Consider the following 27,117-nt stretch of genomic DNA (forward strand, 5'->3'; position numbering starts at 1 on the left):
GGCACTTAAAAGAATGTCAATGTCAGGAACTATCTGCCCTTCCCAAGAGTCAAAAATACTGTCCCAACGCCCCCCCACCCCCCACATAATTAAAAGAGTAGGACATTCACCTACACACATACAAGCACCAGACAGAAAAAAAAATACAAACCAAATCTGGATATCTCCACCCCTCACATTCCCAATTATTTTCTGTTTTCTTATGTATTGGTAATATGGTAGTGCCTGGGGGCCATAATCGAGACTCCATTGTGCTTGGCACTGTACACATAACATAAAAAGACAGTCCCTGTCCCTAACAGTTTACAGTCTATTATTGCAAAGCTGTGGGGAAAGCACACTCATTGCCAGCAAAGCAGGTCTAACCATTCCTTCCTCCTCATTCTAACCCCACAAGCACCACACATCCACATGTTGTAAAAACAAGCACTCTTTTGGTCTTGCCTTACAAAGGAAATTCAAAAGACAATGCAGTAAAACAGATTTCACATCCTGCCCCCCTTTAAAGTGTGCCTCTTACTACAGAAACCAAGGAATGTATCTTGACGGACAATTAATTCAGTGTAAGGAGGGCAGAGTTACAGTAGCTGTGCATGCTTCTTAACTGTGGTATCCGCAAAAGGCTTATTAGGAATGCTGTGTCTTCATTAATTAACAAAAGACTGATGAAATCCTGGGCCCACTGAATTCAATAGCAAAACTCCCATTGTCTTTCATAGGACAGAGATTTCTCACCCGTGTGCTTTTTACAAAGAGAAAACTAACAGAGATCAAGCTGCAAAATACTAGGGTTTACTCAATCATCTACACTGAAGTAAAGCTACTGCTTTGCCTTGTGTGCATTTGGATTTCACAATGAGCCAGTTATCTCATGTTAGCTCTCTCACAGAAAAGGACACACTATTTGTACTAGTGAAAACTTACCCTATGTGACAGATAGCAATTTTTTGCAAAATCCTGGACAAATCTTATTGAATTAAGTTTAATCCCTTTGGGGTCTATTGTATTAAATGTGCAATTGTTTATGTATTATTGGATGTAAACTTTATTGGAGGGGGGGTGCTAATGTAATTCCTTTGGTTATCAACTCTTTCAAGCTTCATTCTGGGGAGGGGACCCACAGGCTGGCTGATTACCTATTTGTGGTCTCTTCAAAGATCCAAGAGGGATTATCTAAAGACCAGCGGACAAAGAAAGGACATTGGGATAAACAATTTAAACTGACTCACGACCTTCTCCCTGGATTGAGCAAACAGACAGGACCTCCAGTCTACAGAGGGCCCCAATGTTTAAGGAAGGATTGGAAGGACTTTGGTCTACTGCAGCCCCATAGGACTGGGTTTTTGTTCAGAGCAAAGGGGTGTGATGAACTTTAAACCACAGGAAAACCCCTGGTTTGGGGCTTAACGACTACTGCTGGAGTTGGGGGGTGATCTCTGGTAAGCTTACTATCACATGTATAGGTTCTTTAATTGTTTGGAAATATTTTCTTTGTATTGCTTTTACCTTAAGAATAAAATAGGCTTGCTTAGAAAGAGTTGTGTGGTAATTTATATCTGTGAGCAATTGCATTGTTTTTAGTCTCTGAAGAGAAGGCAAAAGAAGCCTGTTTAGACAGTCTGTATTTTACTGGGAATAACACAGTGAAGGCAGGGAACTGTTCAGCCTAGAACTACAGGCAGGAGAGAGACATGTCTCCATCCAAGAGAGGCAACAGCCAGGGTTGCCAGAAGCCTGAAAAAGGCTGGACCACTGAGGGGAAACGCAGATGTAGTTGCCCTCAACCGTTAGGCCCCATAAGGCTATATTTCCAGTAGCAGTTAGAAACTGTTGTGGCCTCTGGGTATAATTAGCTTTTGAGTTTGTTTCTTTGCTTCAGTGTCTTGATATCCTGCTCAAGTGCTTAGTGTCTGAAGTTCTGTGGAACTAGACTAATGTGAAATTCTTCCTCACCAGTTTGCTTCTACATTGTCAGTTAAACTCAGGAAATGAATTTCTATCTTTGCATAAACGGAGTTGTTATGTTTTTAAACTCACCTCCAGAGTCCTAGTGACTATTACTACAACCAGTGTTAATCTTCTCCCCTCTAATTTTCTGGATCCTTACATCACACAATAACCTGATTAATTACCTCTGTGATGGAGCATATCTACAGTGTTCTTGACAATGTAGCACAGTGTCTCATCAAGAGTCTGCAAAATGAACTAACAGAGTAAGCAATAGACTGAAACAAAGATATAAATATATGTGATTGTGTGAGAGATAGAGATGAGAGTGAGATAAAGAAGGGGGAAATGTACAGTTATTTAAAATGAAACTAGCTACTGCCTTATTAAAAAAAATTAAGTTGACCTTTTGTGTAAGTAACATGGATAGAAAAACTACTCAGAAAAGGCCTTATCAAATGTGTTGCAGTGAAAGACACCACAGAGCAAAGGGTACCAATGAAATTTGACTAGAGACTAAAAATTCTTGACTAATGCTTTGTTAAAGTGGTGAAAATTCTTTTGCACATTTTCACACTAAAATTTTCAACATATTTCTCATTATTTTATATCCCTGAAATTCTACTTTCCTATGAAACCTGGTGAAATGAGTATTTTAACATAAAAATATACAAAAATATGAATCTTGAAATGTCTTCAAGGCAAAGTTTCCGACACTCAAAGTTGGCCATTTTTCTTTGAAAAATATCCTTTAATCCTGAAAATGAGTCCATTTTCATTCATAATGGTACCAAGTTAAACAATTCACATAACTGGGAAAATACTTAGTGAAATTATAAAAAGTTTCATATTCAAAATAAAACATTGATAAACTCTCTTAAGAATATCTTCCCTTTTTCCCCTCAAATATTTCATTTACCTGTAGACTAGACTTTAACCTGAGTAATCTAGTTGTACTCACATGCTATAGATTCTGTGATAGCAATAGATGTACTTAAAATGAAAAACAGGCAATATTCCAATAAGTATATCTGTTAGATTATGTGCAATCCTTTGCTTGAACTTGGTCATTACTTGCAAGTAAGTCAGGTAGCTACAGCTGGTGCCTGCTGTGAATGACCTAATAATTCTTTTCTATTCTCTCATTAAATGTCTGCAAGCTGTAATGAGACTCAGTTCTTCAGACAGAAATACAAGTAGTGCACTGAAACTCATTTCAGTGAGACAAAAGGCGCTGAGCATCTTTATGCATGACTGATTTTCAAGGAGTTCCCTGAGATGACAGGTAATGGAAAAATAAAAAAAACAACTTTCACGTTAGCCTTTCCTTCTTTATCCATGCAGATGACCAGTGGTAGTGAATATCTGGCAACTCTAGCAGTACACAGAAAAATCTAGAGTACTACTAAGCCTCCTTCAGAAGTGCTACAGAAATTAAACATAGTTGTTTCACTATTTGGCCATGGTTAAAAAGACCATCAACCAATTGGAACAGTCCTTGTCTACATTTGCGGCAGAGTGTAGGGTACATGTATACCATAGTGAAAAGCAGGCTGCAACCACACTGCAGTGTGTAGCTACACATAGCAGTGAAAGGCCCTGGCAGGGAGGGAGGCAGCAGGGAAAGGCTCCGGAAGCAGGTTGCTTGCTCCCAGCCCCATGGGGGAAGTACTGAGTATAGAGGTGGGTCTAATTTCCCCCTGAGAACAGCTGTGCTGGGGGAAAGCAAGTCCTGTCCCTCCCCAGCCCAGCAGGCACTAGCAGTTAGGAGCCTCTGGGCTGGGGCACTCTCAGCAGCACAGACCCACCACCACCTCCAGAAACTGTCTGCAGCTGCAGGAAGCTCCAGGGGAGCTGCCTTCAGAGCCCAGCTCTGAAGGCAGCACATAAGTGAGTGTGGCAATCTCACGACCTCCCAACAACAGCTTTGTGACCCTGCCACAGTCTCCTTAGGGGTCAGGACTAGGGATGTAAAATACTAAACAGTTTAACGGTTAACTGGTAAACATTAGTCTTACCGGTTAACTGACCCTAACCATTAATCCCCAGCTGCGTGGGTCAGCCGGCCAGAGCAGCCCCAGCCCCTCTCCCTTTAATTGGCTAACCAATTAAACAACACAATTTTAATTGTTTAAATGGTTAACCTTTTTAATAGATCTTTACATCGCTAGTCAAGACCCCCCATGGTTACAACACCCTGAAATTTCAGAGGTAAACATCTGAAAATGAACTTGACTAATTTTCAAATCCTATGGACATGAAATTGACCAAAATGGATTAAATTTGGTAGAGGAAGCGCTTGGCAATGGACTGCCACTGGAGCTACTACTGAAAGGAACTTCTCCAGAAACCCAAACAGACAAGAAGGCAGACTGTTTGGGGAGCCCTTGAGGGCTAAGGCTTTAAGGAAAGAACCAGGAAACCTTGTTATGGTGTGTGAGACTGATCTCAAGAAGGGACTATTATTCTTGCACAAAGTTTGCAATAAGAGACATTAATGGGTGGGAGTGTGTTTAATAAGACGACTCAATTACAGAAACTACCCTAGCTGAAGATAGTTTCCCAGGATTCCTTGAGAAACATAGGCAGTGAGCTGATGTGGCAGGATAAAACTTGGTCTGAAAGGAGAAGGGCACTAGAAGATAGGCCAAATCTATTACAATTGCAACAAGTGAACTAACCTGCCCGATAGATTTTCCCTGAAACCAACCACAGCTGACCACAGGCATCAATACTGTGCAAACCTACGGATTGAAACTGGAGGATTACGGCAGATAGACAGCATTAGTTCCATGTGTAGATTATCCTCTACTTGATTTTTAATAACTCTTTTGCAAAAATCAGACCTTCCCCCATTGTTTGCCCAAATGCTTAAGTGTTTGGGGTCATAGAAGTATCTTTCAAAATGTTAGTGACAACAGTTACACATTAATGATCCATTTCTGTCAGAAAGGACAACAAACAACAATCAAGAAGAGTATGAAATGTGGGTGAGCATATGAAAAATTAACAATGAACTGCCTTCTAAGCCTAGGATAGTATTTCTTCCTCTCTGAACTAAGTGCACCAAGTGACATGAAGATTACTTCACAAGTTTAAAATAAGCTCTGTGGCTACATCCAGAGCACTCCTTGGCTGGTTTACAAAAAGCAGCATGGAAAGAAAACAGATGGATGAGCAAAATGGTTGGGATAAAGTAAGAATGACTTTTCCTCTCCAATTCCCTCCCCCAAAAGCCAAAACACAATTTTCATCTTTGAAATACAATTAGATATTTCCATAGGTTTGATTAAAAATATTATAATAAAAAAATTACATAACTCTCTCTCTATCTAATGCTAATACTTATTAGCCTGGGGTGGGAAGTGCCAAAATAAAATGCCAGGGCTTGGATCCTAAACGGACAAAAGACCAGCTTCTCTCCTCAGTGACCTCAGACAGCATTCCACCAGTTTTTCTCTCCTGAAGTCTAGCCAGCATCGCACACATCATCATTCCTCAACTGAACACAAAAAGGTCTTCAACATCTTTCTGTCCCCGCCTCAACAATTTCTTTGTTTACATCTCGGTGGTTGTGGTTTACTTTGGGGAGACTATAGGAAAAAAAACTCCTTGGACTCTCTAGTAAGCTTCCACAAGGGTGCCTATTTTGGTAAGTAGTTTTGTGATATGTCTGCTTGGAACTGGACCTTCATATAGTATGGAGAACAATAAAGCGATGGAAGAAACCAAAAGCTGTCACCAACATGAGATTTGAACAGACAGCCACAAGTTTAAAGATCCCGCATTCTATTATTAATGGAGTTGAGTAAGGACTGCTGGACGTGACCTGTAGTGACTGGTTTAAATTTTGAGGGTTATGCTCTACACTGAAAGACTAGAGAATTTTTCTTGTTTCAAAATTAATGTTCAGAATAAGTAGAAAAGAGCTTGTAATTTTCACCAGACCTCTCACTGAAGTTATAAAGAAGCAGAAAGTTAAACAGTTCAGGCAGATCTACAGCAGGTATAAATCAGTGTAGCTGTAGCTTTATTGAACTCAGTGGAGCTATTCCAGTTTATACTGGCTGAGGATCTGGTCCTTCATTTCATGCCCACAGTGGGCTTTTGTTCCCCATTTCCGATTGTGGGATATTCATGATATGGAAAACTTACTAATATGAGCAAAGGAGGAAAGTGAACAGCATTTTGCTATTTGGTATCCTTTTATTAAACAAAATAAATCTCCTTACGTCCCATGTAACACTTATTAAATTGAACCGTTTCAGAACTGCTAAATGTCACTTATTGTCAGGACACTCAGGCATTTGGCAGCCCTTTATGCATCCCCTCAGGCAGCTGGAACCTCACACATATGGCTGGGCTCATGCAGAAGCCGTAGTAACTCCCTTTTTGGCCACCACAGACTACTGTGGTGCCTGCATTTCAGGCATTCCTCATTAACTATCCTTCTGCGAATGCCAGATTAGCACAGAGCTCCAGGGTGGGGAAATGGTGGAGGTGATGCAACAGCAGCAGCAGCTGCTAGTATGGAGGGGGAGGCCATGGGATCAAGGTGGAGCTGGAGTCCAGAACTGAGTGGAAGGATGTAGAGCAGAGGTGGGCAAACTACGGCCTGCAGGACTGTCCTGCCTGGCCCCTGAGCTCCTGGCCGGGGAGGCTCACCCCGGCCCCACCCCTGCTGTTCCCTCTTGCCGCAGTCAAGCAAGCAGTGTTCTGGGTGGCAGGGCTGCACGCTCATGCAGGGCAGTGTGGCAGCATGTCTGGCTCCAGCCAGGCATCACAGCTCCAGACACGCTGCTCTGAGCAGCATGGTAAGGGGGCCAGGACCGGGGGGTTGGATAAGGGGCAGGGGATCCTGGGGGGCAGTCAGGTGACAGGGAGCAGGGGGCGGTTGGATGGGGCAGAGGTTCAGGTGGGGGGGGCGGTCAGGGGATGGGGAACAGGGGGCGGTTGGATAGAGGGTGGTGTCCCAGAGGATGGTTAGGGGCAGGGTCCCGGGAGGGTGTGGTCAGAGGACAAGGAGCAGAGGGGGTTGGATGGGTGTGGGCTCTGAGGGGAGCAGTCAGAGGGTGGGAAGTGGGAGGGAGCAGATAGGGGGTGGAGGGCAAGCTATTTGGGGAGGCACAGAGCTTTCCCTACCCGGCCCTCCATACAGTTTTGCACACGGATGTGGCCCTCAGGCCAAAAAGTTTGCCCACCCCGATGTAGCGTCTTAAAAGGTGTCAGGCTCTAATGGAAAGTGGGAAAAGTAGGTGAGACTACCTCAGTCCCCTCTTGCACTCAACAAGCCTCAGGGTCCACTACTATTTCTGTCCCTTAGCAAAAGTCACACCTAGTACAGCACTGAGCACGTTGTTGGGCAAACATTTGTGTGAAGTTTGCCCTGCTGCTGCCCTCTAGATAAATTACTTCATTCACTAGGTCTATAAATTGGCACCTTTCACCAGCAATAGATCTACATCATTTTTAAGGAAACCTTTAGAGTCAAGTGCACATTACATTTATTGACACTACTCCCAATAACTATTTTATTATCAACTACTCATAAATTGACACCTCTGTTGTTCTAATTTATGTATAAGCCATGGATTATCACAAGTACAAAAATCAACTTCTAATGAATAAAACTTTTTCCTATAGCTTGGTTAAAATACTTTAGTGAGCAAATTCTTACTGGGGATTCATATATAAAATAAGCAAAATATTTATATACTCAGCTCATTTTGGATTATAAACAGAAAATATTTTAACAGGAAATATATATATATATATTTTCAAATTCCTGCAACTCTCTCTGCTTCTCTCCCATATTCTTTTCAATTAGAATTTGGTGAATTAAAAAATATATGGAATTGTTACTGTTAAGTACACGATGAGCTAAACCAATTACACATGTTCCACATAGCTGCAGGCCTCCAGGTGTATGTCTATACTGCATCTGGGAGCAAGCCTCCCAGCCTGGGTCTACAGGGTAGCAGGCTTATGCTAGCACTCTAAAAACAGCTGTGTAAGATGGTGCTTAGACGTTACGGCTTGGGCTGGAGTTCAGGCACTGAAACCCAAACCCCACCACCCAAACCAGAGTCCGAGTGCCAGCCCAAGCTGCAGTGTGTCTACACAACTATTTTTAGAGCATACAATCCAAAATGAGTGGAACATGTACAAATTTTGCCGAATACATAATTAATATAATGAAACTATTGTACTACCAAGATGTTGCCTTTAATTCAACTGAATATACTACCTCTACGATGAAGAGTCAGAGGTTCAGCTCACTTAAAGTATGGTCCTGCACCACTGAAGTGAATGGGAACTTTGCAATTGACTTTGATTGGTGCAGGATCACCTTTAATGAGAATAGTCTTGGTTTTTTAAGGTTGCTCTAGGAAAAAAAAATATGCTGTACAACTATGCTGTTTTGGGAATCATTTCAGTTAGATTAGGTTTTGTACCACACTATATTAATCTAAAGCCATGTATTTTCTTTTTAAAAAATGTTTTCAGGAGCAGAAAATTAATTGGAAATATTGCATCCCCTGTCTAGTATATTCCATCATATTCCCTATTAGTGGAATATATAATGTAGCAGGTCAAATGGAATGACATCATGCTACAGATGAACAGGAGACAGCCTAAGAAAGGGCAAGTCTGGATAATTTTGCATTGCAACAGACAATTGGTATTTATCATATTTAAAGATCATCATCCAGAAAAACTGGACTCCGCAGAGGTCACTTTAAGAGAAATGTTAGTAGCTTATATGTTCTGCCTTAACACACACTAAATATATTTCTACAATCCCTTACAGATTATTTATGAACTGCTGATGCTGTGGCTTTGTCATAATTTAAAAGTAATTCATGTACTTTGACATTGTTAGAAAAATAGACAACTATGTATTTTAAATCGTAATAAATTTAGTTATTATAACTAAACAGGTTCAAAATTAAGGAGCCACCAAACCACAATCTCTGGATCCTCCCGAAGTCTGGGGGGGTGGTAGGGTTTTGAGTTCAGTTCAGCATGTAGTAGAGTGAAACTTGACTCCAAACTTTCCCAAAAGTTCAAAAGTCTTTGCATCAGGGGTATCAGTTGGGGCCCATCTATAATGACATTATTAATATTCACACACATAATACTACGTTTACATAATATTTAGAATTTGTCAAAAATTAAAAAGTGAGGAATTCAGAGTTAGGACTAACACATACATAATTGTAATTTCACTGCCAGAAGTAATAGTGTCTGTTATTTAGTTCAGTCTCCTATTATGAGAGGTACCCGGGCTCGCTCTTATTATTATTATTAATAATAAAACTAATACTTTTCACTTTTATAGCCCCTTTCATCTGAGGATCTCAAAGCATTTTACAAGCATTAATTAAGCCTCTAAGAACCACTTCTACAATTCAACACTGGTCCTTTCCTTTTAGTCAATGGTATGAGATAAAGGCATGACAGACTAAGACTTAGAGTTTGAGGCTCAATTTTGAATTTCCTGGCTTTTGTTGGTTGGTATCTGACAACATTCAAGTTACTAAACCAATGGTTTTCATCTGTGATTTTCTGTGTTATCGGAGATCTTAAAACATAACAAAAAGGTGCCACGGAAGCAGATGAGAAGAGATACAAAACATTATGCTGGCTTTTGAGCAGATACCTACATACGTAATTTGGACAGAGTGATGGTGTATTTATTAATATTTTAAGGGGTAGGTCCAGATTTTGATCTCAGTTAGATCAATGTAAATCAAGAAGAAATATGATTACATCAGTTGAGTTCCCTTAGCTTTACATCAGAATAAATTATATCAAATGTAGATCCAATATTTAATAGACAATTCTAGGATAGGACACAGTCAGGTAAATATGAATTTTGCTACTGGCACTATACTCATTCTGATATTGTATAATGTTTATCCAATACACTGTTAGGGCTCCTCCTGGGTCAGACCAGATATTGATCATTATACATTGGAAAGTAACATACTACTTACTTTATTTTTTCCTATAAATCTATAATTAAACTCACTAAAAAAGGAATTTGACATAATAGAGTCATTACAAAAAGTCCTGAAAGAAACAAGAGACTAGATCATACTATACACTACTGTGGTTTTATCAAAGCCATAGTTTTGTTATACAAGAGCAGAAAAACTGTTTAACCTGCATTTCTTGGAACTGCCATCATATAACTTAAAAATTACTAGAGTAAGCATTTTCAAATCAAATGCTGCTATGGGGATAAAACCTTTTATTGCAAGGTCCAGCACACCATACATTTTTGTTAGAGAAGGACTGAAGACAGTGTTCCTCTGAATCAGGTATAGGTTGGGGTTTGAAATTAGATTATGGCTAGTGTTTGGATTTGGCTTTTATGGTGCCAAAACCTTTGGAACTGCTCTTGTGAGATTTCAGTTTTTAGCTCCATTTTTGGTCATTTTGGACTTGAGATTTCAGCCACATTTGAACCAAAACCATAAGAGTTGCTTAAAATCCATGGATAAGTCTGAAACAGACACTCTCTTACTGCCCCCAAGAAACTGAAAGGGATCTGAGATTCTACCACTGGCATATTTCTGGCGAGTTGAAAATCCCTGTAGATGGGACTCATATAGCAAATGCTGATACAATCATAACTGCAACATATTGTAAACTTTGGTGCCATCATTCTAGAACTGAGCAAGAAATAATTCTGCCTTAGACCAAAGATGACAGCATATTTCCCAAAGGTATTATACTGAGTTGGAAAAAAAAAGATTGTTATGTATTTTAACATGTTTTACATTGCAATGAAAGCACGGCAGCCTAAAATTAGAAACTGGTGAATACAAAGGAAATGTCAGAATATGGATATCTGGGTAGTGGAATAAAGTACTGCATTACGTTTAATAAATTGCTGTGACTTGGAATTCTGTATAAAAGTAAATAAGTTAACATATTCCACTTACCTTTGAAATGTTACTTGATCGACTTGTAGAGCGCCCTGGTGATTTGTCATTCTGGAAAACAAAATTGGACAAATTACTGAATTAGGTGAAACCCAAACTCTACGAGCTCAGATTGAGAAGAAACTGAACTCTTTAATCTTGACTGTGAACATAATGAGCTCTGTGCATACACTTCTGTGTTAGTCCACATATTGTATACTACCCAGCAGCTCAGCAACTGGCTGCCAAAATTGTTCATACTATGCACGTTAATAAAAACTGATCATGCTATAAAAAAAATAGAGGGGAGAACTTAACTTGAATTCTGAATTGCTGTTCAACGTGGCCTCTTTTTGCTTGTTTTTCCATGAACACTTGAGCGAAGAGGTTTGAATATGCATTAGTTTTGGGGAGTGTTTGATGTGAACACCCCTATCTGCATGTAAACAAAGGTACGTTGTGCACAAATATAGGCATTCAATATTCCCACTGATCTCTGTTTATGAAATTTCAATTTACAGAGAAGAAATGGCAACAACATGTAGCATAAGTGACCAACCACACACTGTGAACAACAAATTGTGACTCGTCAGAGACAGTCACAGTAAATAGCTCACAAATACTATATATGCTTAAATATACTAGCATAAAGTGTTTATTGAATGATTACTAATAATTCAAATTGTGTTTGCAGACAATTCACAGAAAAGGGGCTACATTGGTTCAATTAACTGTTCAGCAATAATACTTCTGCGACTCTTGTATCAGCTTAACTTAGTCTGATAAAAGATGCCTTCTCAAATCTGGATCTCCCTTTTCTAAGAATTTTATTTCGAAGTATAAAGCTTATCCAGGTGAAAAAAATACATATTTTATGGAGGTCATAATCTATGCTTTTCTTATCACCCCAGTGGACGATTCAAATGCTGGTGTGATATACTGCTAATAAACAGGATTGATTCTGATAGCTATTACTTCCCAGAAGAGCTGGATTTGAACCAGGCACTATTAATGTAGGTTTTCATACTGTTTACTCTAGAAAAATGTTTTTTCAATTTTCAGATAAATATGGGGACTTGACCAGTTCACTAAGATATGTTCTTCAATTTCAGACCTAGTCCTACTTGAATAAAGAGAAAAGATTAAAAATATACCCTAGCTGTCACCAGGGCCAGCTCTAGGTTTTTTGCTGCCCCAAGCAAAAAAAAAATTTTGGCTGCCACCCCGGGTTTTTTTTGGCTTTTACATGTTTGCACTTTGCAATGGCTTTTTTTTTGACTGTTTAAAATTTAAAAAAAAATGAAAACAGGGAATTTGTAGTTAGTGAAATAAAACAATTTCCTACTAGTGTACTCATTTAATTTTAACAAAATCACAATTACAAACAATTTGGGTTCAATTATACACTGTAATGAAAAACATTAGTGTCTTCCGGTGTGCCTAGTTTCTCATAAATTAAAAGAACTATAACTGAGTAATATTTGGCATGTTTCAAATCCGATAAAATTTCATTATGCACTCCATTAGAAATTAATTGTATTATCTCATTTTGTGTATTTTACCCAAATAATGGGTGTGAATCTCTCCATCTTTCACTCTTCGTATATGCTCAGGCATAACACTATCAAATTTTGCCAATAACTCAACCAATTTCAAGAAATTTCCATTGTTATTCTCATATAAAATATCTGAGGATCCACGGAATGCGAGGCACTGTTCGGCTACGAAATTAATGATTGCCAGTAAACGTTCCAACACAGCTTGCCAACGTAGAATTTCTGAATTTAGTATAGTTGCTCTACCACATTGATTGTTGTACCAGAATGTAATCTGTTTGACAGCCCAATTCAATTTGTCAACAAGTGTAAATGATTTTTGATGTTTCATGTTCTTTCAAATGCTGATGCAAATTTCACCAGTCATTAAAATATGCAGTTGCCAGAAGAATGTCCAAGTTACAGAACAATTTGCAGCAAAAACAAAAAACTACATCTTTGGTCTGTGAATACACTAACCATGATCTATTAATTTGTTCCCCATTTTTCATTTTTTTCTTCACACTGGATGGCATAAATCGACAAGTCAACTCATTAAATGGATATTCAAATGTAGGATCTAGTTTTGAAGGACCTTTTTTCACAATAATCATTAGCATTGTATCAGTAATTATTGTTGGCCATGTACTTGGATTCAATCCTGTGTCAGTCTCTCCACCTTCCATTAATCAGTCTTCAGTTTTAGATTTGGATAACAGTTTTTCGTTTCTGGATTCTTCAGCTGAAGAAGTAAATCTTTGGATGGATTGTGATTGTTTGTCTTTATCAGTTAGCGAAAATAATCTTTGATCAGATTGTTGTTCATCTTTATCAGTTGATAAAGATAATCTTTGATTCGATTGGTCTTCATCAGTTGATGAATAATCACTTTTAATGCATTGCTTAGAGCTTTCTCCTTGATTGTCGACTTTTTAAGAATACTTATTTGAAGTACGAGATAGTTTTTCTAATTCTTTTTGACGTTTCTCTATTCGTTGCTGGAAGGCAGCACCAGAAAGTCATTTTCATTTTTGTCCCAGCATTTTAGCCCTATAACCACTGGCACCAGCGTGACATAGAAATTGGCGTGAATGGTGCCAATAGGGCGTCACAGTACACACAAGTAATCGTGATTCCTGATTTAATTAATCAATAACCGTTAACGTTTACACATTTACGCATGTTCACATTATGAGTGACCGTGTCATGACATGACACGATATTTTTCATGTCATGTTCTTATCGCACTACTGGAGATTTGTTTGATCTTCATGTATTATTTTTTTTCCGTACATTGGTGGATTTTTCCGAAAAAAAGGATGGCCAGAATGCCGCCCCTGGAAATGTGCCACCCCAAGCATATGCTGCTTTGCTGGTGTCTAGAGCCAATCCTGGCTGTCACATGTCAACCTATTCAACTCAGCAGGAACCTCCCCATTTATTTGTCATTCAACATCTACCTTATCCCACTCCAGACTGTGGGTAACTGAGCTATTTTTCTTTTCAGCACCATGTCTACACTGCAAATATCTTTTCACTGCACTAAATACATCTTTGTTTTATCTCAACCAGTACTGAGTGGCTCAACACATTCATGCATTCCAACAAAACCTACTGCACTTTGTGGTCACTTATATTTATCTTTTTGCAGTTGATTTTGTCCCAGGAAGAGAAGAGGAGGCTGGCCTATTCTCTAATCTTTGTATGCCTTAAGGTTTGGGTGCCAGAGCCTTTTCTTTCTCTAGAGAATTTCCAAAGCAATCTGTCCAATTTATTACTAATTGTGTGCCTTGTCCAATTACTATTTTAGTGACATATTCTTCACTATAACTTAATTAAATACAGTTGTAATATGTCATTAAAATCAGGTTATATTTTCTACCCTATTTTAAAAATATACAGTCTCAAACATCAGTTTTATATCCATGCCAAACGTATTGTGGACTCTCTGGGCCTACATTCAAGGTACCACACTTCAACCTCTAAATGGCATGCAGGAAATTATGGGCCTGTACAGAGACCTTCCTACCCAACAGTGGGGAATTGTCAGTGCAGTGGGGTTTGAAACCGGGACCTTAAGTGCTAAAAACATTAAACTAAATCACTTGAGCGAAAGGAGCATCTGTTCTCTCAGCAGTTCCCAAACTTTTTTTATTAAGGTGACCCACCAACTGTATTTGTATCCATGAACTGTAACTGCAACAGCAATATTGATTTTGTATTAACTTCACAAAAACATTACTGTCTCCAACACACAACAGTGAAATAGTAGGTGCAGTGAAACCAAAATCAGCTACTAATTAAAAACACATATGAAAAGACCCTCTGCCAAATTCTGTGCTTCCATACTGCTAGCACTGTACATAATTCAGAAAATGATGACCTGGAGTGGCTTTGCAAAACTTTTCAATTCTTGGAGCAATTTTGGAGAGGCAAAGTCTGAAATAATTTTCAACAAGAAATCTGTTGTATTGTTTGGTCTTAATTGCTGTCAGCATGGAAAACCTGTTTTTCACACAGGTAGGTGGTACAAAATGGAAAAAGCTTTTTCTGATAAAGCAGGGTACTCACATTTAATCCCCAAACAAAGTTTCCAATGACTGGGAAGGAAATCTCATCTTCAGAAAACTAATGCACGACAATTAAATGAACTCATTCTTTTCTTTGCTCTCCAGAGAATGCTGATTTTCTGAGTTTACTGTAAATTGGGCCCCAGATCCAGTCAGATTCCAATTTGGGGAAGTAAAATGAACATTTTTGGTGAAGTACTGATAAGTGTTTTTTATCTGATGCTGTCAAACATGTTGTCAGTGCTATTGAGATATTCTGAAAGAAGTGGAAACGTTGGTTACTTCATTCTCAATTAGAATTTAACAAATGTGAAGTTTCCTCTGGAAAACTTTCAATTTGTCTTGCAAAAATAGAATATTGTTATTATTACCCTATAAAGATAAACTAAGGGCATTCACTGCATTAAAGATATCTGCAAGATCTGGCCATTCAAACACCATTTCTGAAGCAATGTGCCAAATCAGAATTCACTCCTGGCAGAAACTACAGCAGTTTGTTTCTAAGTTTTATAACACATTCCAAAACTTTTCCATGAGACAACCAACACATTTGTGAATGAAGCAGGTCAGTATCATCACTTGTGCCCATCTCAGAACACAAATAGCAAATAAACATGAATTCAAGTGTCTTGCTTTAACAAAGTTTACTATTGTAATGGCACTATTAAAAACTTCATGCATCCATTTGTTTTGTTGCCAGTGTTTCGCAGTGAATAATGCAGTACACTGCGTTAGCATTCAGTACAACTTCTTTAGTGTGTTTCATAGTGGCATTGTATTTCCTTGTCATGACAGCAGCTCCATCTGTACAAATGCCCACACAGTTTTTCCTATTTATATTGCTGGTGATTATAAATTCATTTAGTAGTTAAAACATTTTCTCCATTCTCCATTGAATAACTTGGAATTTTTCTGAATAAAACCATTTTTTTCATTAAAGTCCCCCCTCTCACACAAACCATACAAATGCTACTGTTTGGCTTTCTGAGCCACGTTAGTTGACGTTGTAGTGTTGTAGTGTGCATGTATCCTTAGCCTTAATTTCTCAAAGACCTGTGTTTTGATATCAGAAGCCATATCTTAAATTCTTCTGTGTACAGTGTTGTCAGGCAGAGGGATAGTTTCCAGTTTTCGGGCAGCTTCAGTACCAATCATGACTTCACAGGTCAAAAGCTGCTGGAAGCAGAAGTTGTTCTCTAGTCATGCGAGGTATTTTGTTTTTCGTTATCCTCGATGATCTGAGACAAGATACCTGCAATAGTGCTTCTGACTTATTCTTAAAAAGCAATTTACCAGTTTATCAACTAAATTAGGATATCTGGTGTTCAGATGCTGCTACAATATCGATGGCTTCATGGATTCATTTGTTAATAACTCAGAACAAGCCAGGCACTGTGGTTTTTGATTTTCTCTGGAACCTACAAATCCAAAATGAAATTTTCAAGAATTCTCATCATATCTCTTGATCACAGATTTTGGCACTTTCATACTTGGTTCTCCACTGGCACGTTCACCTTTGTTCCACTGGATTCTTTACTTGAAGCATGTATATATCTTAAGAAAGGGATCTATTTTTAAATGCACTAATCACTGTTGATTCTTTACACTGGGAGAGAACTTTTAAAGCAGATACATTGCTTGCCTCAGGACTGTATGACAGCTCCTAGCATGAGTAGGCACAGTAGATAAACAGTTCTGAGATATGGTAATGAGCAAGCATACTAGTGCAAACAATCCTAAAAGGCATAGCAGCCCCAGACTTTTCTGGTTTTGCACACCCATGTTTATGTTCAGCATAAACACTTCACCTCAACAGTCATTTGTATCACATTTTATATTTTTCCTTTTTTCACAAAATGTAAGCTTTTGAAATCATATACATTGATGCTTGTCTATAACTATGGCCATATTCTGTTTCCAATGTAAATATCAGGCATAATCTACAATGTCACAAGTGTTATGCTGATATGAGACAGTTGTTAATGATAGTATACAAGAGTTACTTTGATTTTTCAACAGCTTTGAAAAATTTCATAGAAGATAACCACAGATAACCAGCCATACTATTAATGCTCATAATTTAATTTCTGATGCCAAAGTTATGCAATTACTCTAAAGTGAAAGTTGGAAACTGACATCCTACATGCAAAAAGTATTGAGCTCTACTCTGATGATTGAATAACAGCTGTCCTTGAACACTTTGGTATGCTTACATATTCTTAAAATCCAATTAAAATGGAAATACATAAATTTAGAACCAGGAAGCAAATCACTGTGCTGTTTAAGGAAAAGCAGTCTGTATTATATTGAAAATTGCTGTCACCTCTCAGCACCTATTTAAATAAATCCTGAAATATGGCAATCCATCTAGAATCTTCCTGCAGTCCACTGGTTCATCAGGACCCATTGTTTGGTGAACATTGTATTATCTGGTAGCAGTAGTAGGCTCTGTTTCTTTCATGTGGACCAGCCACGAGATGGGGACACAAGACACACTGAAATAATGGGTTACATTCACAAGTTCTGTAAGCCCTAAAATTCAGATTTATGCACTCACACAGCATATCCACATTCAAGCTGAGTATTTATATTTTGAACTACCAGGTCTGCGAGCACAACTAGCATTCTGGGGTTGTGCAAAAGCTGATGACTTATAAAAAATGGAGGAGCAAATTACAGACTATGTTTAAAGATCTAGCTCTTGACTAGAACTTTGTACTTCTTTCATGTTAGTTGCTTCTAAGGTGTATCACAGCAAGGCTGCCTTTTGCAAATCTTACAAAAGTGAGTACCACTCCTTCATTTCCCCCAAGGAGACAAGGATTCCTACGCCTGAAATCTCCTGTCATCCACTCCCTGAAAACCACCAACTCAACCACTAAATCATCCATCCTTGAAAACTCCTTACCTTACTGATGCATGCATGAAGAGAAGAGAGACTTTGTGGTAACATGAACAAATCAGTTATTTCAAAGAAACATTCAGTTATCCAGAAGAACACCAAAATAAAATTAAATAGAATAAAAGTTAAAATGGTTGACATTATGAAGATTAAAGGCAGAGTTCTTAACTCAAGTCCACTTTAAACTAGGTGGTATGTGCTTATATGGAGAGCACAATAACAGAGCTGCAATTAAGTTATGACTATAGAAATTTGACCTTAAATGACTCCTGGTGTAACACCATGTGTAATTTTGAAGCTGAATTTCAAAATCAATGGTTTAGTTTTTCCTCCTACTTCTCTAATTGCTTCTTCCTCCTTCAGAGGATACTCCTTATGCCCCTTTCAGCTTTCTGTTGGGGCTCCATAGGGCTCTGTCCTTGGTGTCTCTCTTTTTTCTTTACATATTATCACCAGGTAATCTCATCCACAAATACAAACTCAACTACCATTTCTATGCACATGAATCATAGATCTACCTCTCTACTCTATACCTGTCTCCTTCTGTCCAAATTGAATCTCAGCCTGTCTCTCTGACATCTTCTTATAGATGTCTAGTCATCAGCTCAAATTCAGCATAGCTAATATAGATCTCCTAATCTTTCCCCACAAACCTACCTCTTTTCTCTACCACTTAGAACAACACCACCATTCTACCTGTCACTCAGGCCCATACCTTGGGTATCATCTTTGACTTTGAACTCTCTCAGGATCCTCACATCCAGGCTATACTTAAATCATGCAGATTCTTTTTGCATAATCTCTAAAATGCGGCCTTTCTTATCCATCCACAAGGCTAAAACTCTTGTCAGGCTCTCATAATTTTTCATCTTGATTAATGCAAAATCTTTCTCTCTGTCCTTAAACAAACACAATATTGCACCACTCAGATCTATACAGAATGGTCCTGCAAAGATCATTTTCCTAGGTCATTGATTTGACCATGTCACCCCTCTGTTTGCATACTTGGATTGTAAGCTCTGTGGGGCAGGCCCATCTTTTTGTTCTATGTTTGTATTGTGCCTAGCATAATGAGGCCCTGGTCCATAACTAGGGCACCTTGACACTATGGTAATATAAATAAAAATGATTAATAATAATATCCTCTTTGAACCAACCAGTCAGCAAAGATTGTGGGTCTTGCAGCTTGTTTCCCATAGGAAGAGAAACTGATGATAGAGTTGTTTTGATTCATTCCTGTTTATTTACAAACAATGTAAATAAAGTCATGTTTCCTTGAACACAGCAGGAATCAACAGGAGACAGGTGTCAGAGTAGCAGCCATGTTAGTCTGTATCCACAAAAAGAAAAGGAGTACTTGTGGCACCTTAGAGACTAACAAATGTAATTCATTAATTTATTTGAGCATAAGCTTTCGTGAGCTACAGTGAAGTGAGCAGTTGCTCACAAAAGCTTATGCTCAAATAAATTTGTTAGCCTCTAAGGTGCCACGAGTACTCCTTTTCTTGCAACAGGAGACAGTTTCCTTGCTCAACATTCCAAGCCTCTTTTTCTAGCCAGCACTCTACCCAGGAAGCCTCTCTTTCTGAGCTTTCTCTCCGGGTCACTCTACAAGTGCTTCTCTAGCTGTCCTTGGCTTTCTGCTGCCTTCTCTGTCTACTTTTGGGGTGTTTCTGGCTACATCTGTTCTCTCGCACACAGAACTTCACCAAAAAAAAAATTCAACCGTCTGCATTTGCATTCAGTCCTTAGTGAACCCCCTCTGCCACACTTGACTGGCCTTGCAGGTGGCCTGTGTTTTGGGCCATGACTCCTATTGTTTCAACTATCTTACACCAAAAGCAGTTTAACTGCTTCTTACATTCATCCTTTTATGGTTATCAGCTTCTCCTAATCCCCAGCATAGTAGTACAAATAAACAAATAATTTTGTAGCTGAATAGCCACAATCTTCAAAGATATGATTATTTAAATGAATGATCAACACTAGAGTCAACACTAGAACTATAAGGGACCTGAAATTTCTATTTTGTGGCAAATTCAATTTGTTTTAATTCTGAATTAGAGAAAGAATTCAGAAATTTCCTGAAAAACAAAATTTTGGAAAAAATTTGGGTCAATCAGAATATTTCATCTCAATAAAGTTAAAATGTTTTGTTTTGATTTAGACATATTTTACTTTTTTATTGTATAAAATAAAAACTTTCAAAAGCAAAAGTTGTTTTGAAACAAAAAATCAAAATGTGCCGTTGCAAAAATGTTGAGGGGAATTGTTTCAGCCTTATCAAAATACTTCTTTCCCCTACCCTAATGCCCCGTTTTTTATAAATGAAATAAGTTTAAATTGATACATTCCCATGTTTCAGTAAGGAAATGGCATTTTCCGACAGAACAATACTGTACTGGAAAATTTTCAACCAGCTCTAGTCATGCCATACTGTACAGCACAATCCAAAGGCACAAACGAGCACAAACCATACAGGACTGTAATAGCTCCTCTCTTCCATACATTGAGATGTCGGTGTTCTCAACCTTTTCCATCTCACATAATGGTCTAGTGGGCTTACTGTCGGGCTAGGATCCGTGAATTTCTGAGTTCTAATCCCAGCCAGGCTATTTATTTGCATCATAGTGCAAGTCACTTAACTTATTAATTAGTATCATCCCCATTTTTAAGGTGATGCAAACACATACTTACCTATTATTGTTATTTCACAGGGGCATTGCGACAATTAATTAGTCTTGGTGAAATCACTCTGAATATGTAAAGTCCAACTCATAAAAGCTAAGTAATAGTATGATATTCACATATACAGGGGGCATTTGTTACTTATCAAGGCCTGTAAGTATTTCTGGAGACAACATGTCCATGATGAAATACCATGTGATGAGATGAACATGAGGAATTTCATTAATGTCCAGGTGCCACTGGAAGATATACAAAAGAACAAATCTAGTGCTGTTAAGAAGTAATGCAAAGAATCCAAAAACTCACTTTGTGTTTTTTTCTCTGCAAAAATCAGAGATTTTAATTAAATGTTTAAGATTTGGTTCAGTGTGAAATTTGTCCAGAAAAAGTTCAACTTTTCATGCCTGTCTGCCCCACATAAGCTTTCCATCTCAGCTAGCTAACACTATGTGAGGCCCATGTCCGTAGAACATAAAACTGAATACAACTTTTGATGATGCTTTTGCTCTGTTGCTCTTATCTTGCTGCCCGGGGGCTCTTTCATTCTTTGGTAGGGTATTAGGGTATCCACAGCATCCTTGAACAGCCAGAAGCCAACCCATGATTTAGCTGAACTACATCTCTCTGCAATCCCTAGCATTAGCCTTGGTAACTTCTAAATAATAAATTCAATTTTAAAGCCATGTATCTGGTTACTTGTACTGGATTATATCCAATTATTACTTCTTGTAGAGTATCACAAGTCAACTTGTTGGGCAGTCAACAATGGATGACATCCTTACCCTCCGGCTCCTGGTGGAATTGCACCAAGAATTTAACTCCTTGCCTCCTGTGGCATATATCAGCATCAAATTGGCTTTTGATTTGGTCAACAGGTCAGCACTTTGTCTAGCACTGAAAAGAGTTGGCGTTCCTGATGTTCAGCTAAATCTGGAGTGATATTCACTGGTACCGGTGCAAGAGTGCATGTTGGTTTACAGTGTTTGCCATGTTTGTACACAACCTCAGGTATGTGGCAGAGATGCATTCAACTGAATATTAGGACTTACCATTCCACATGCTGCAATCCAGGTTGGTAAAGAAGTGTCTACTGACCAAGACTATAATGACAGACACTGTTGCCTTGCTTGTGGAGAAGTCAGAGAATTTCAGCCCAGCTCTCCAAGGTCTATAAGATAAGACCCGCACTATGGGAAGTGAGCTGTAGCTCACGAAAGCTTATGCTCTAATAAATTTGTTAGTCTCTAAGGTGCCACAAGTACTCCTTTTCTTTTTGCGAATACAGACTAACATGGCTGCTACTCTGAAACCTGTCACTATGGGACTGAACACTTCATGACAGAAGACCAAGGTCCAGAACCTCTGAGCTGGGCCACCAGAATCCCTGCGCAGGTGGGGTAAAGAACTTATTATTGCCCTCCATTGTACATCTGCAGTGCACTGTAGGCTGCAAATAGGTCAAACAGTTGCAGCAAACAGTATATTCTTTAATGAATAGGTCTTGCTGCCCCCTGCATGAAGTTCAGTCTGCTTATGGAAGCAAAAACATTTTTGCAGTGAGATAAAAGTTTGGGAGCTATTAAACCTGTGTACTACCCAGGAGTGAGGGAAGCTCCCTAAATGTAGGGGGACTACTGGCACCTGAACCATGGTCCCTCCCCCCCCCGAGTCTCCACCTTTGCCACACCCCTTCCCCTAAAGCCCCACTCCTGTGGCATCTCTTCCCGCAAGGCCCACCCTCCTCTCTGGTCCCTCCCTCTGTCACTTGCCCTTATGGCCAGTAAAAAGTGATGGGGCCATTCCGGCACCCCTGGTACTACCTGTATTGACCCAGACCCTTTTACAGGCAGACTTGGGAGTGGCTAGAGGCATTCCATATACTTTGTAAGAGCCAAATCCCGAGCATAAAGTGGTTTTACTTGTGCAATGTATCATAATCTCACAAAGATCTGGCCTTCCTTCAATTGGGGTATTGCATGCTCTTCAGCCATGTTGCCAGATGAACTAAAGCACCTCAGCACAACGTGCCCTCAAATTCTCCATCAGCACATGAATGGGTGCACACCCGGACCCTACCTGGTGCCACCTACTGGGGCACCCCAGAGATTTGAGGATTTGTAGGATTGGACCAGATCTGGGAATTTCACTACATGATGCCTGGTGCAATGCCATCAACTGTAGTTATTCTAGCTGGTGCATCAATCCTTAGTAGACTATTCACGTTTGATGACGATGATGATGAAGGTGTAAAAACTACCCTGAATATATGGTTTTGGTGTCTCTCAAGGACACCATTTCTCATTAAGCATTGTTTAAATTATTTTATGTTAAATGTAGTTATTATATTACTGGGGAAACCACGCACACACATACAAACACGACTGAAAAATGCTTTTTAGCATGACTGTTTTTTGTTTTACCTTACTATTATCCTTCTCAAAGAAGAGGACAGACAGCAAGGTTGATGCCATCTCAAAAAGGGAAGGATAAGATTTTGCAGTAGAGAAAAGTATAGTGAGTCCCAAGGCTTTGGAAAGTTAATGTTATTTTCTAACATTTCAGTTGCAGAAATTTGAACATACTGAAATTTATTCATAGTAGAAATTACTTAGACCTGAGAAACACAAAGGTCTTAACACAATGAACAGGAATTAATGAGTATTCTTTAAGCTCTTTTGAATTATTCTTACATTTGAAATAACCTACCAACATACAATTAATAAAATAAGGCTGAGCATATTTTCTGAATATCCTCTCTTTAAATATCTTGAATTCAAAAGAATGAACAGAACTTATACCACCAGGTAAGATCACATATACTTCATGAATATTTGGCAACATTCGCTCCAATTAAAAATAAAAATTGAGACTTTAAAATATAATAACTCAAAGAACTGTTTTAATTTCTAACATGTACAAACCTGAGTTATTAAAGAAAATATTAGCTTAAGGAACCCCTAGTGAGATCATTCTAGTGGCAACAGGCTGAGCTGCAGAGAACTTCATTGAAAAATACTCTAAAAATGATTGCTCTTTGAGCTGATCAAGTTGGGACAATACTTCAGTATTTCTGCTAGGAAATTCAGGCAGCAATATTCATGAAAATACTGAATGGGGTAATTCATCTTCTCTTGACAGTGGCAGTGTCCAGGATTTTGTTACCACCACAGATAGATATAACTTCCCAAGTGGAAAGTTGCATTGCCCACCATGGTACACCAGATAATGAGGATAAATGAGGAAAATTTTAAATTGTGGGGGAAAAGTTGAGGACTCCACTTAGGCTCATTGTCTTGTAAAGAGAAGGTATGATAGCAAGAAAGAACTCTCTAGATGTCTGAGGACTTCACCTCAGTAGATAAAAATAGTAAAGTAGAGTACATTTTCAAAGCTGTGTGATGTACTGGTACAGTGAGAATTCTCAGCCCTTGTACTTGTTAAGAGGAAGAAATTGATACACATGCCCTAGAATTATGTTAAATATACCTTTAAAATGACTTGTAATGAAAGTTCTGCTTAGAGATAAAGAGAAGCTCAAACAGTGTAGTTAGAGACAGCACTGGGTCTGCAGTCTGAAAAAGTCTCTCCCACACACGCATGCATGGCACCTGCATAGCAATATTCTGTAGATGCAGCTCTAGGTTCATAAGCCATTTCAAGGCCTCATCTGAGGGTGAACTAGCTGGCTTATGTCTGTCAGAACCTTAGCTTCTTTTTAGCTATTAGTGTAGGAAAAGAAGTGAGAGTCAAATGCATCTGTGCTAAAGAAGAAACTGAGAAGATGATGGCAGACCTGCCAGCAGGAGCACCATAGACTGTCTCACATGACCAAAATGTGCAAGAAAACTAGGGAACTTTTCCATCCACTGGGGGGTAGGGGAGGAAATGGTCCAGTAGTTATAGGAGCCATATTGAAGGATGTCAGAGTGAACAGAGTTTTCTAAAAAGCTCTAATGTGGGCAACTTTGGCCCAGGAGTACACCAGAGTGCTGAGAGACCAAGAAGGTAAAGAGTAGAAAGAATCATGACTATCAAAAATATTAGGTTTCAGAGTAGCAGCCGTGTGAGTCTGTATTCGCAAAAAGAAAAGGAGTACTTGTGGCACCTTAGAGACTAACGAATTTATTAGAGCATAAGCTTTCGTGAGCTACAGCTAAATGCATCCAATGAAGTGAGCTGTAGCTCACGAAAGCTTATGCTCTAATAAATTTGTTAGTCTCTAAGGTGCCACAAGTACTCCTTTTCATCAAAAATGTTGTACGTTTAGTCTGTTAGTCCTTCAAGTAAGCGTTTTCTGAGCCTATTAGTATTTTGCTTACAACTCTCTACTGAGAGAGTTGCACCATATTAAGCAATATAAGTCCTATAATTATCTATTGTTCACATGCACCATGACACTAAATCACCATGCATCATTTCAAAATCATGTACACCTCAATGAATCTTAACAGTAGAAGCAGAAAAAGTTCTCTTTCACTTTTTCATAAATGAGACAAACACACAATTTTCTGACTTCAAAATTTTAGAGGTTCATTCACCACTAATTATTACCTACAATTTTAGAAGTTTAGTTTGTATATAAACATTTAACTATTTGATGTTTATATGAAGCCTTAACTTATTTGAAACTGATCCAGAACTGATGTTGGAAATCTCAAAAGAACAAGCCTTCATGGGATATTTATAGCAACAACAGAATTTGTCTAAGGATAACCTTTCACAAAAGATTGTTGGTATTTTCACTTTCAAACCCAATAAAAACAACAGTAAAAAGAAAAGGAGTACTTGTGGCACCTTAGAGACTAACACATTTATTTGAGCATAAGCTTTCATGAGCTACAGCTCACTTCATCAGATGCATTCAGTGGAAAGTATAGTGGGGAGATATATATACATAGAGAACATGAAACAATGGGTGTTATCATACACACTGTAAGGAGAAAGAAAAGGAGTACTTGTGGCACCTTAGAGACTAACAAATTTATTAGAGCATAAGCTTTTGTGAGCTACAGCTCCGATGAAGTGAGCTGTAGCTCACAAAAGTTTATGCTCTAATAAATTTGTTAGTCTCTAAGGTGCCACAAGTATTCCTTTTCTTTTTGCGAATACAGACTAACACGGCTGCTACTCTGAAACTGTAAGGAGAGTGATCACTTAAGATGAGCTATTACCGGGGGGGGGGGGGCGAGAAGAAAACCTTTAGTAGTGATAATCAAGGTGGGCCATTTCCAGCAGTTGACAAAAATGTCTGAGGAACGGGGGGAGGGGGGAGAAATAACATGGGGAAATAGTTTTACTTTGTGTAATGACCCATCCACTCCCAGTCTCTATTCAAGCCTAAGTTAATTGTATCCAGTTTGCAAATTAATTCCAGTTCAGCAGTCTAATTAATTTGCAAACTGGATACAATTAACTTAGGCTTGAATAGAGACTGGGAGTGGATGGGTCATTACACAAAGTAAAACTATTTCCCCATGTTATTTCCCCCCCCCACCCCCACTGTTCCTTAGACGTTCTTATCAACTGCTGGAAATGGCCCACCTTGGTTATCACTACTAAAGGTTTTCTTCTCCCCCCCTCCCCCTCTGGTAATAGCTCATCTTAAGTGATCACTTTCCTTACAGTGTGTATGATAACACCCATTGTTTCATGTTCTCTGTGTATAGAAATCTCCCCACTGTACTTTCCACTGAATGCATACATTGAAGTGAGCTGTAGCTCACGAAAGCTTATGATCAAATAAATTAGTTAGTCTCTAAAGTGCCACAAGTACTCCTTTTCTTTTTGTGAATACAGACTAATATGGCTGCTACTCTGAAACCAGTAAAAATAGTGATTTTTTAAAAAAACTAAGCTTTTTTAAAATCTCATAGGGTAATTCAATTTATGGGTTAAGATTGGGTTAGTCATTTTATCTGAAGTGTCTTATAAAAAAGTAAAATATTTTAAAATAGTATCTCAAAATACTACAGCTTACAACTGTAATATTAAAGTGCATTGGGCTACAACTATAAAATACTGTCATTCTGTATAAGGCTATTTGCTTCTTCTTTTTTTTTCCTCTGTACAGGACTTGGCAAATTGTCAGCACCAAAAAATAATAAATAATGATAGTGACTGCCTAAAATAACTTTTTAAGGTCCCATTTATGTATAAGAACTATTAGCCATCCAAAAAGAAAGCTGCAATGCAGATAAAATTACAGCTCGGAATCTGTCTGCCTCAACAACCAAAAAATGAAACATCAGGATTGCTTTACTTTAGCTCACAGGCTTACATGGTACAATTTAGACCCTTCACTTTACCCTGCCAGCTCCTTTCGTGCGTGAGAATAATATACCTTCAACACTTTTCTGGTGTACTCTTGCAGTGTGTGAGTAGCATCCATCAGATGGCCCACTGTCCATGGTTTGCATAACATGCATTCCTTTGAATTTAATAAAGTTGATAGATTAAGGGATGAGCTGAAGGAGGAATCTCAGGAACCCAATGTGTTAAAAGTTTAATAAAACCAAAGGAGCAAATGGGGTGGTTTCCTTGCT

General features: G+C 38.6%; 1 protein-coding gene across 5 annotated transcripts in view; it reads right to left on the bottom strand.

Moving 5' to 3' along the window:
- The window catches only part of MARCHF1 (membrane associated ring-CH-type finger 1), a 484,877-nt gene that overhangs the window by 86,216 nt on the left and 371,544 nt on the right, over nt 1-27,117 (bottom strand). For all 5 annotated transcript variants that reach the window (XM_043513291.1, XM_043513293.1, XM_043513292.1 and 2 more), the window contains one exon: nt 10,902-10,952. In XM_043513291.1, coding sequence (XP_043369226.1) covers nt 10,902-10,952 — 51 coding nt within the window. The remainder of the gene's footprint in view (nt 1-10,901; nt 10,953-27,117) is intronic.

Source organism: Dermochelys coriacea, chromosome 4 (assembly GCF_009764565.3).
Source record: "Dermochelys coriacea isolate rDerCor1 chromosome 4, rDerCor1.pri.v4, whole genome shotgun sequence".
Lineage (NCBI taxonomy): Eukaryota > Metazoa > Chordata > Testudines > Dermochelyidae > Dermochelys > Dermochelys coriacea.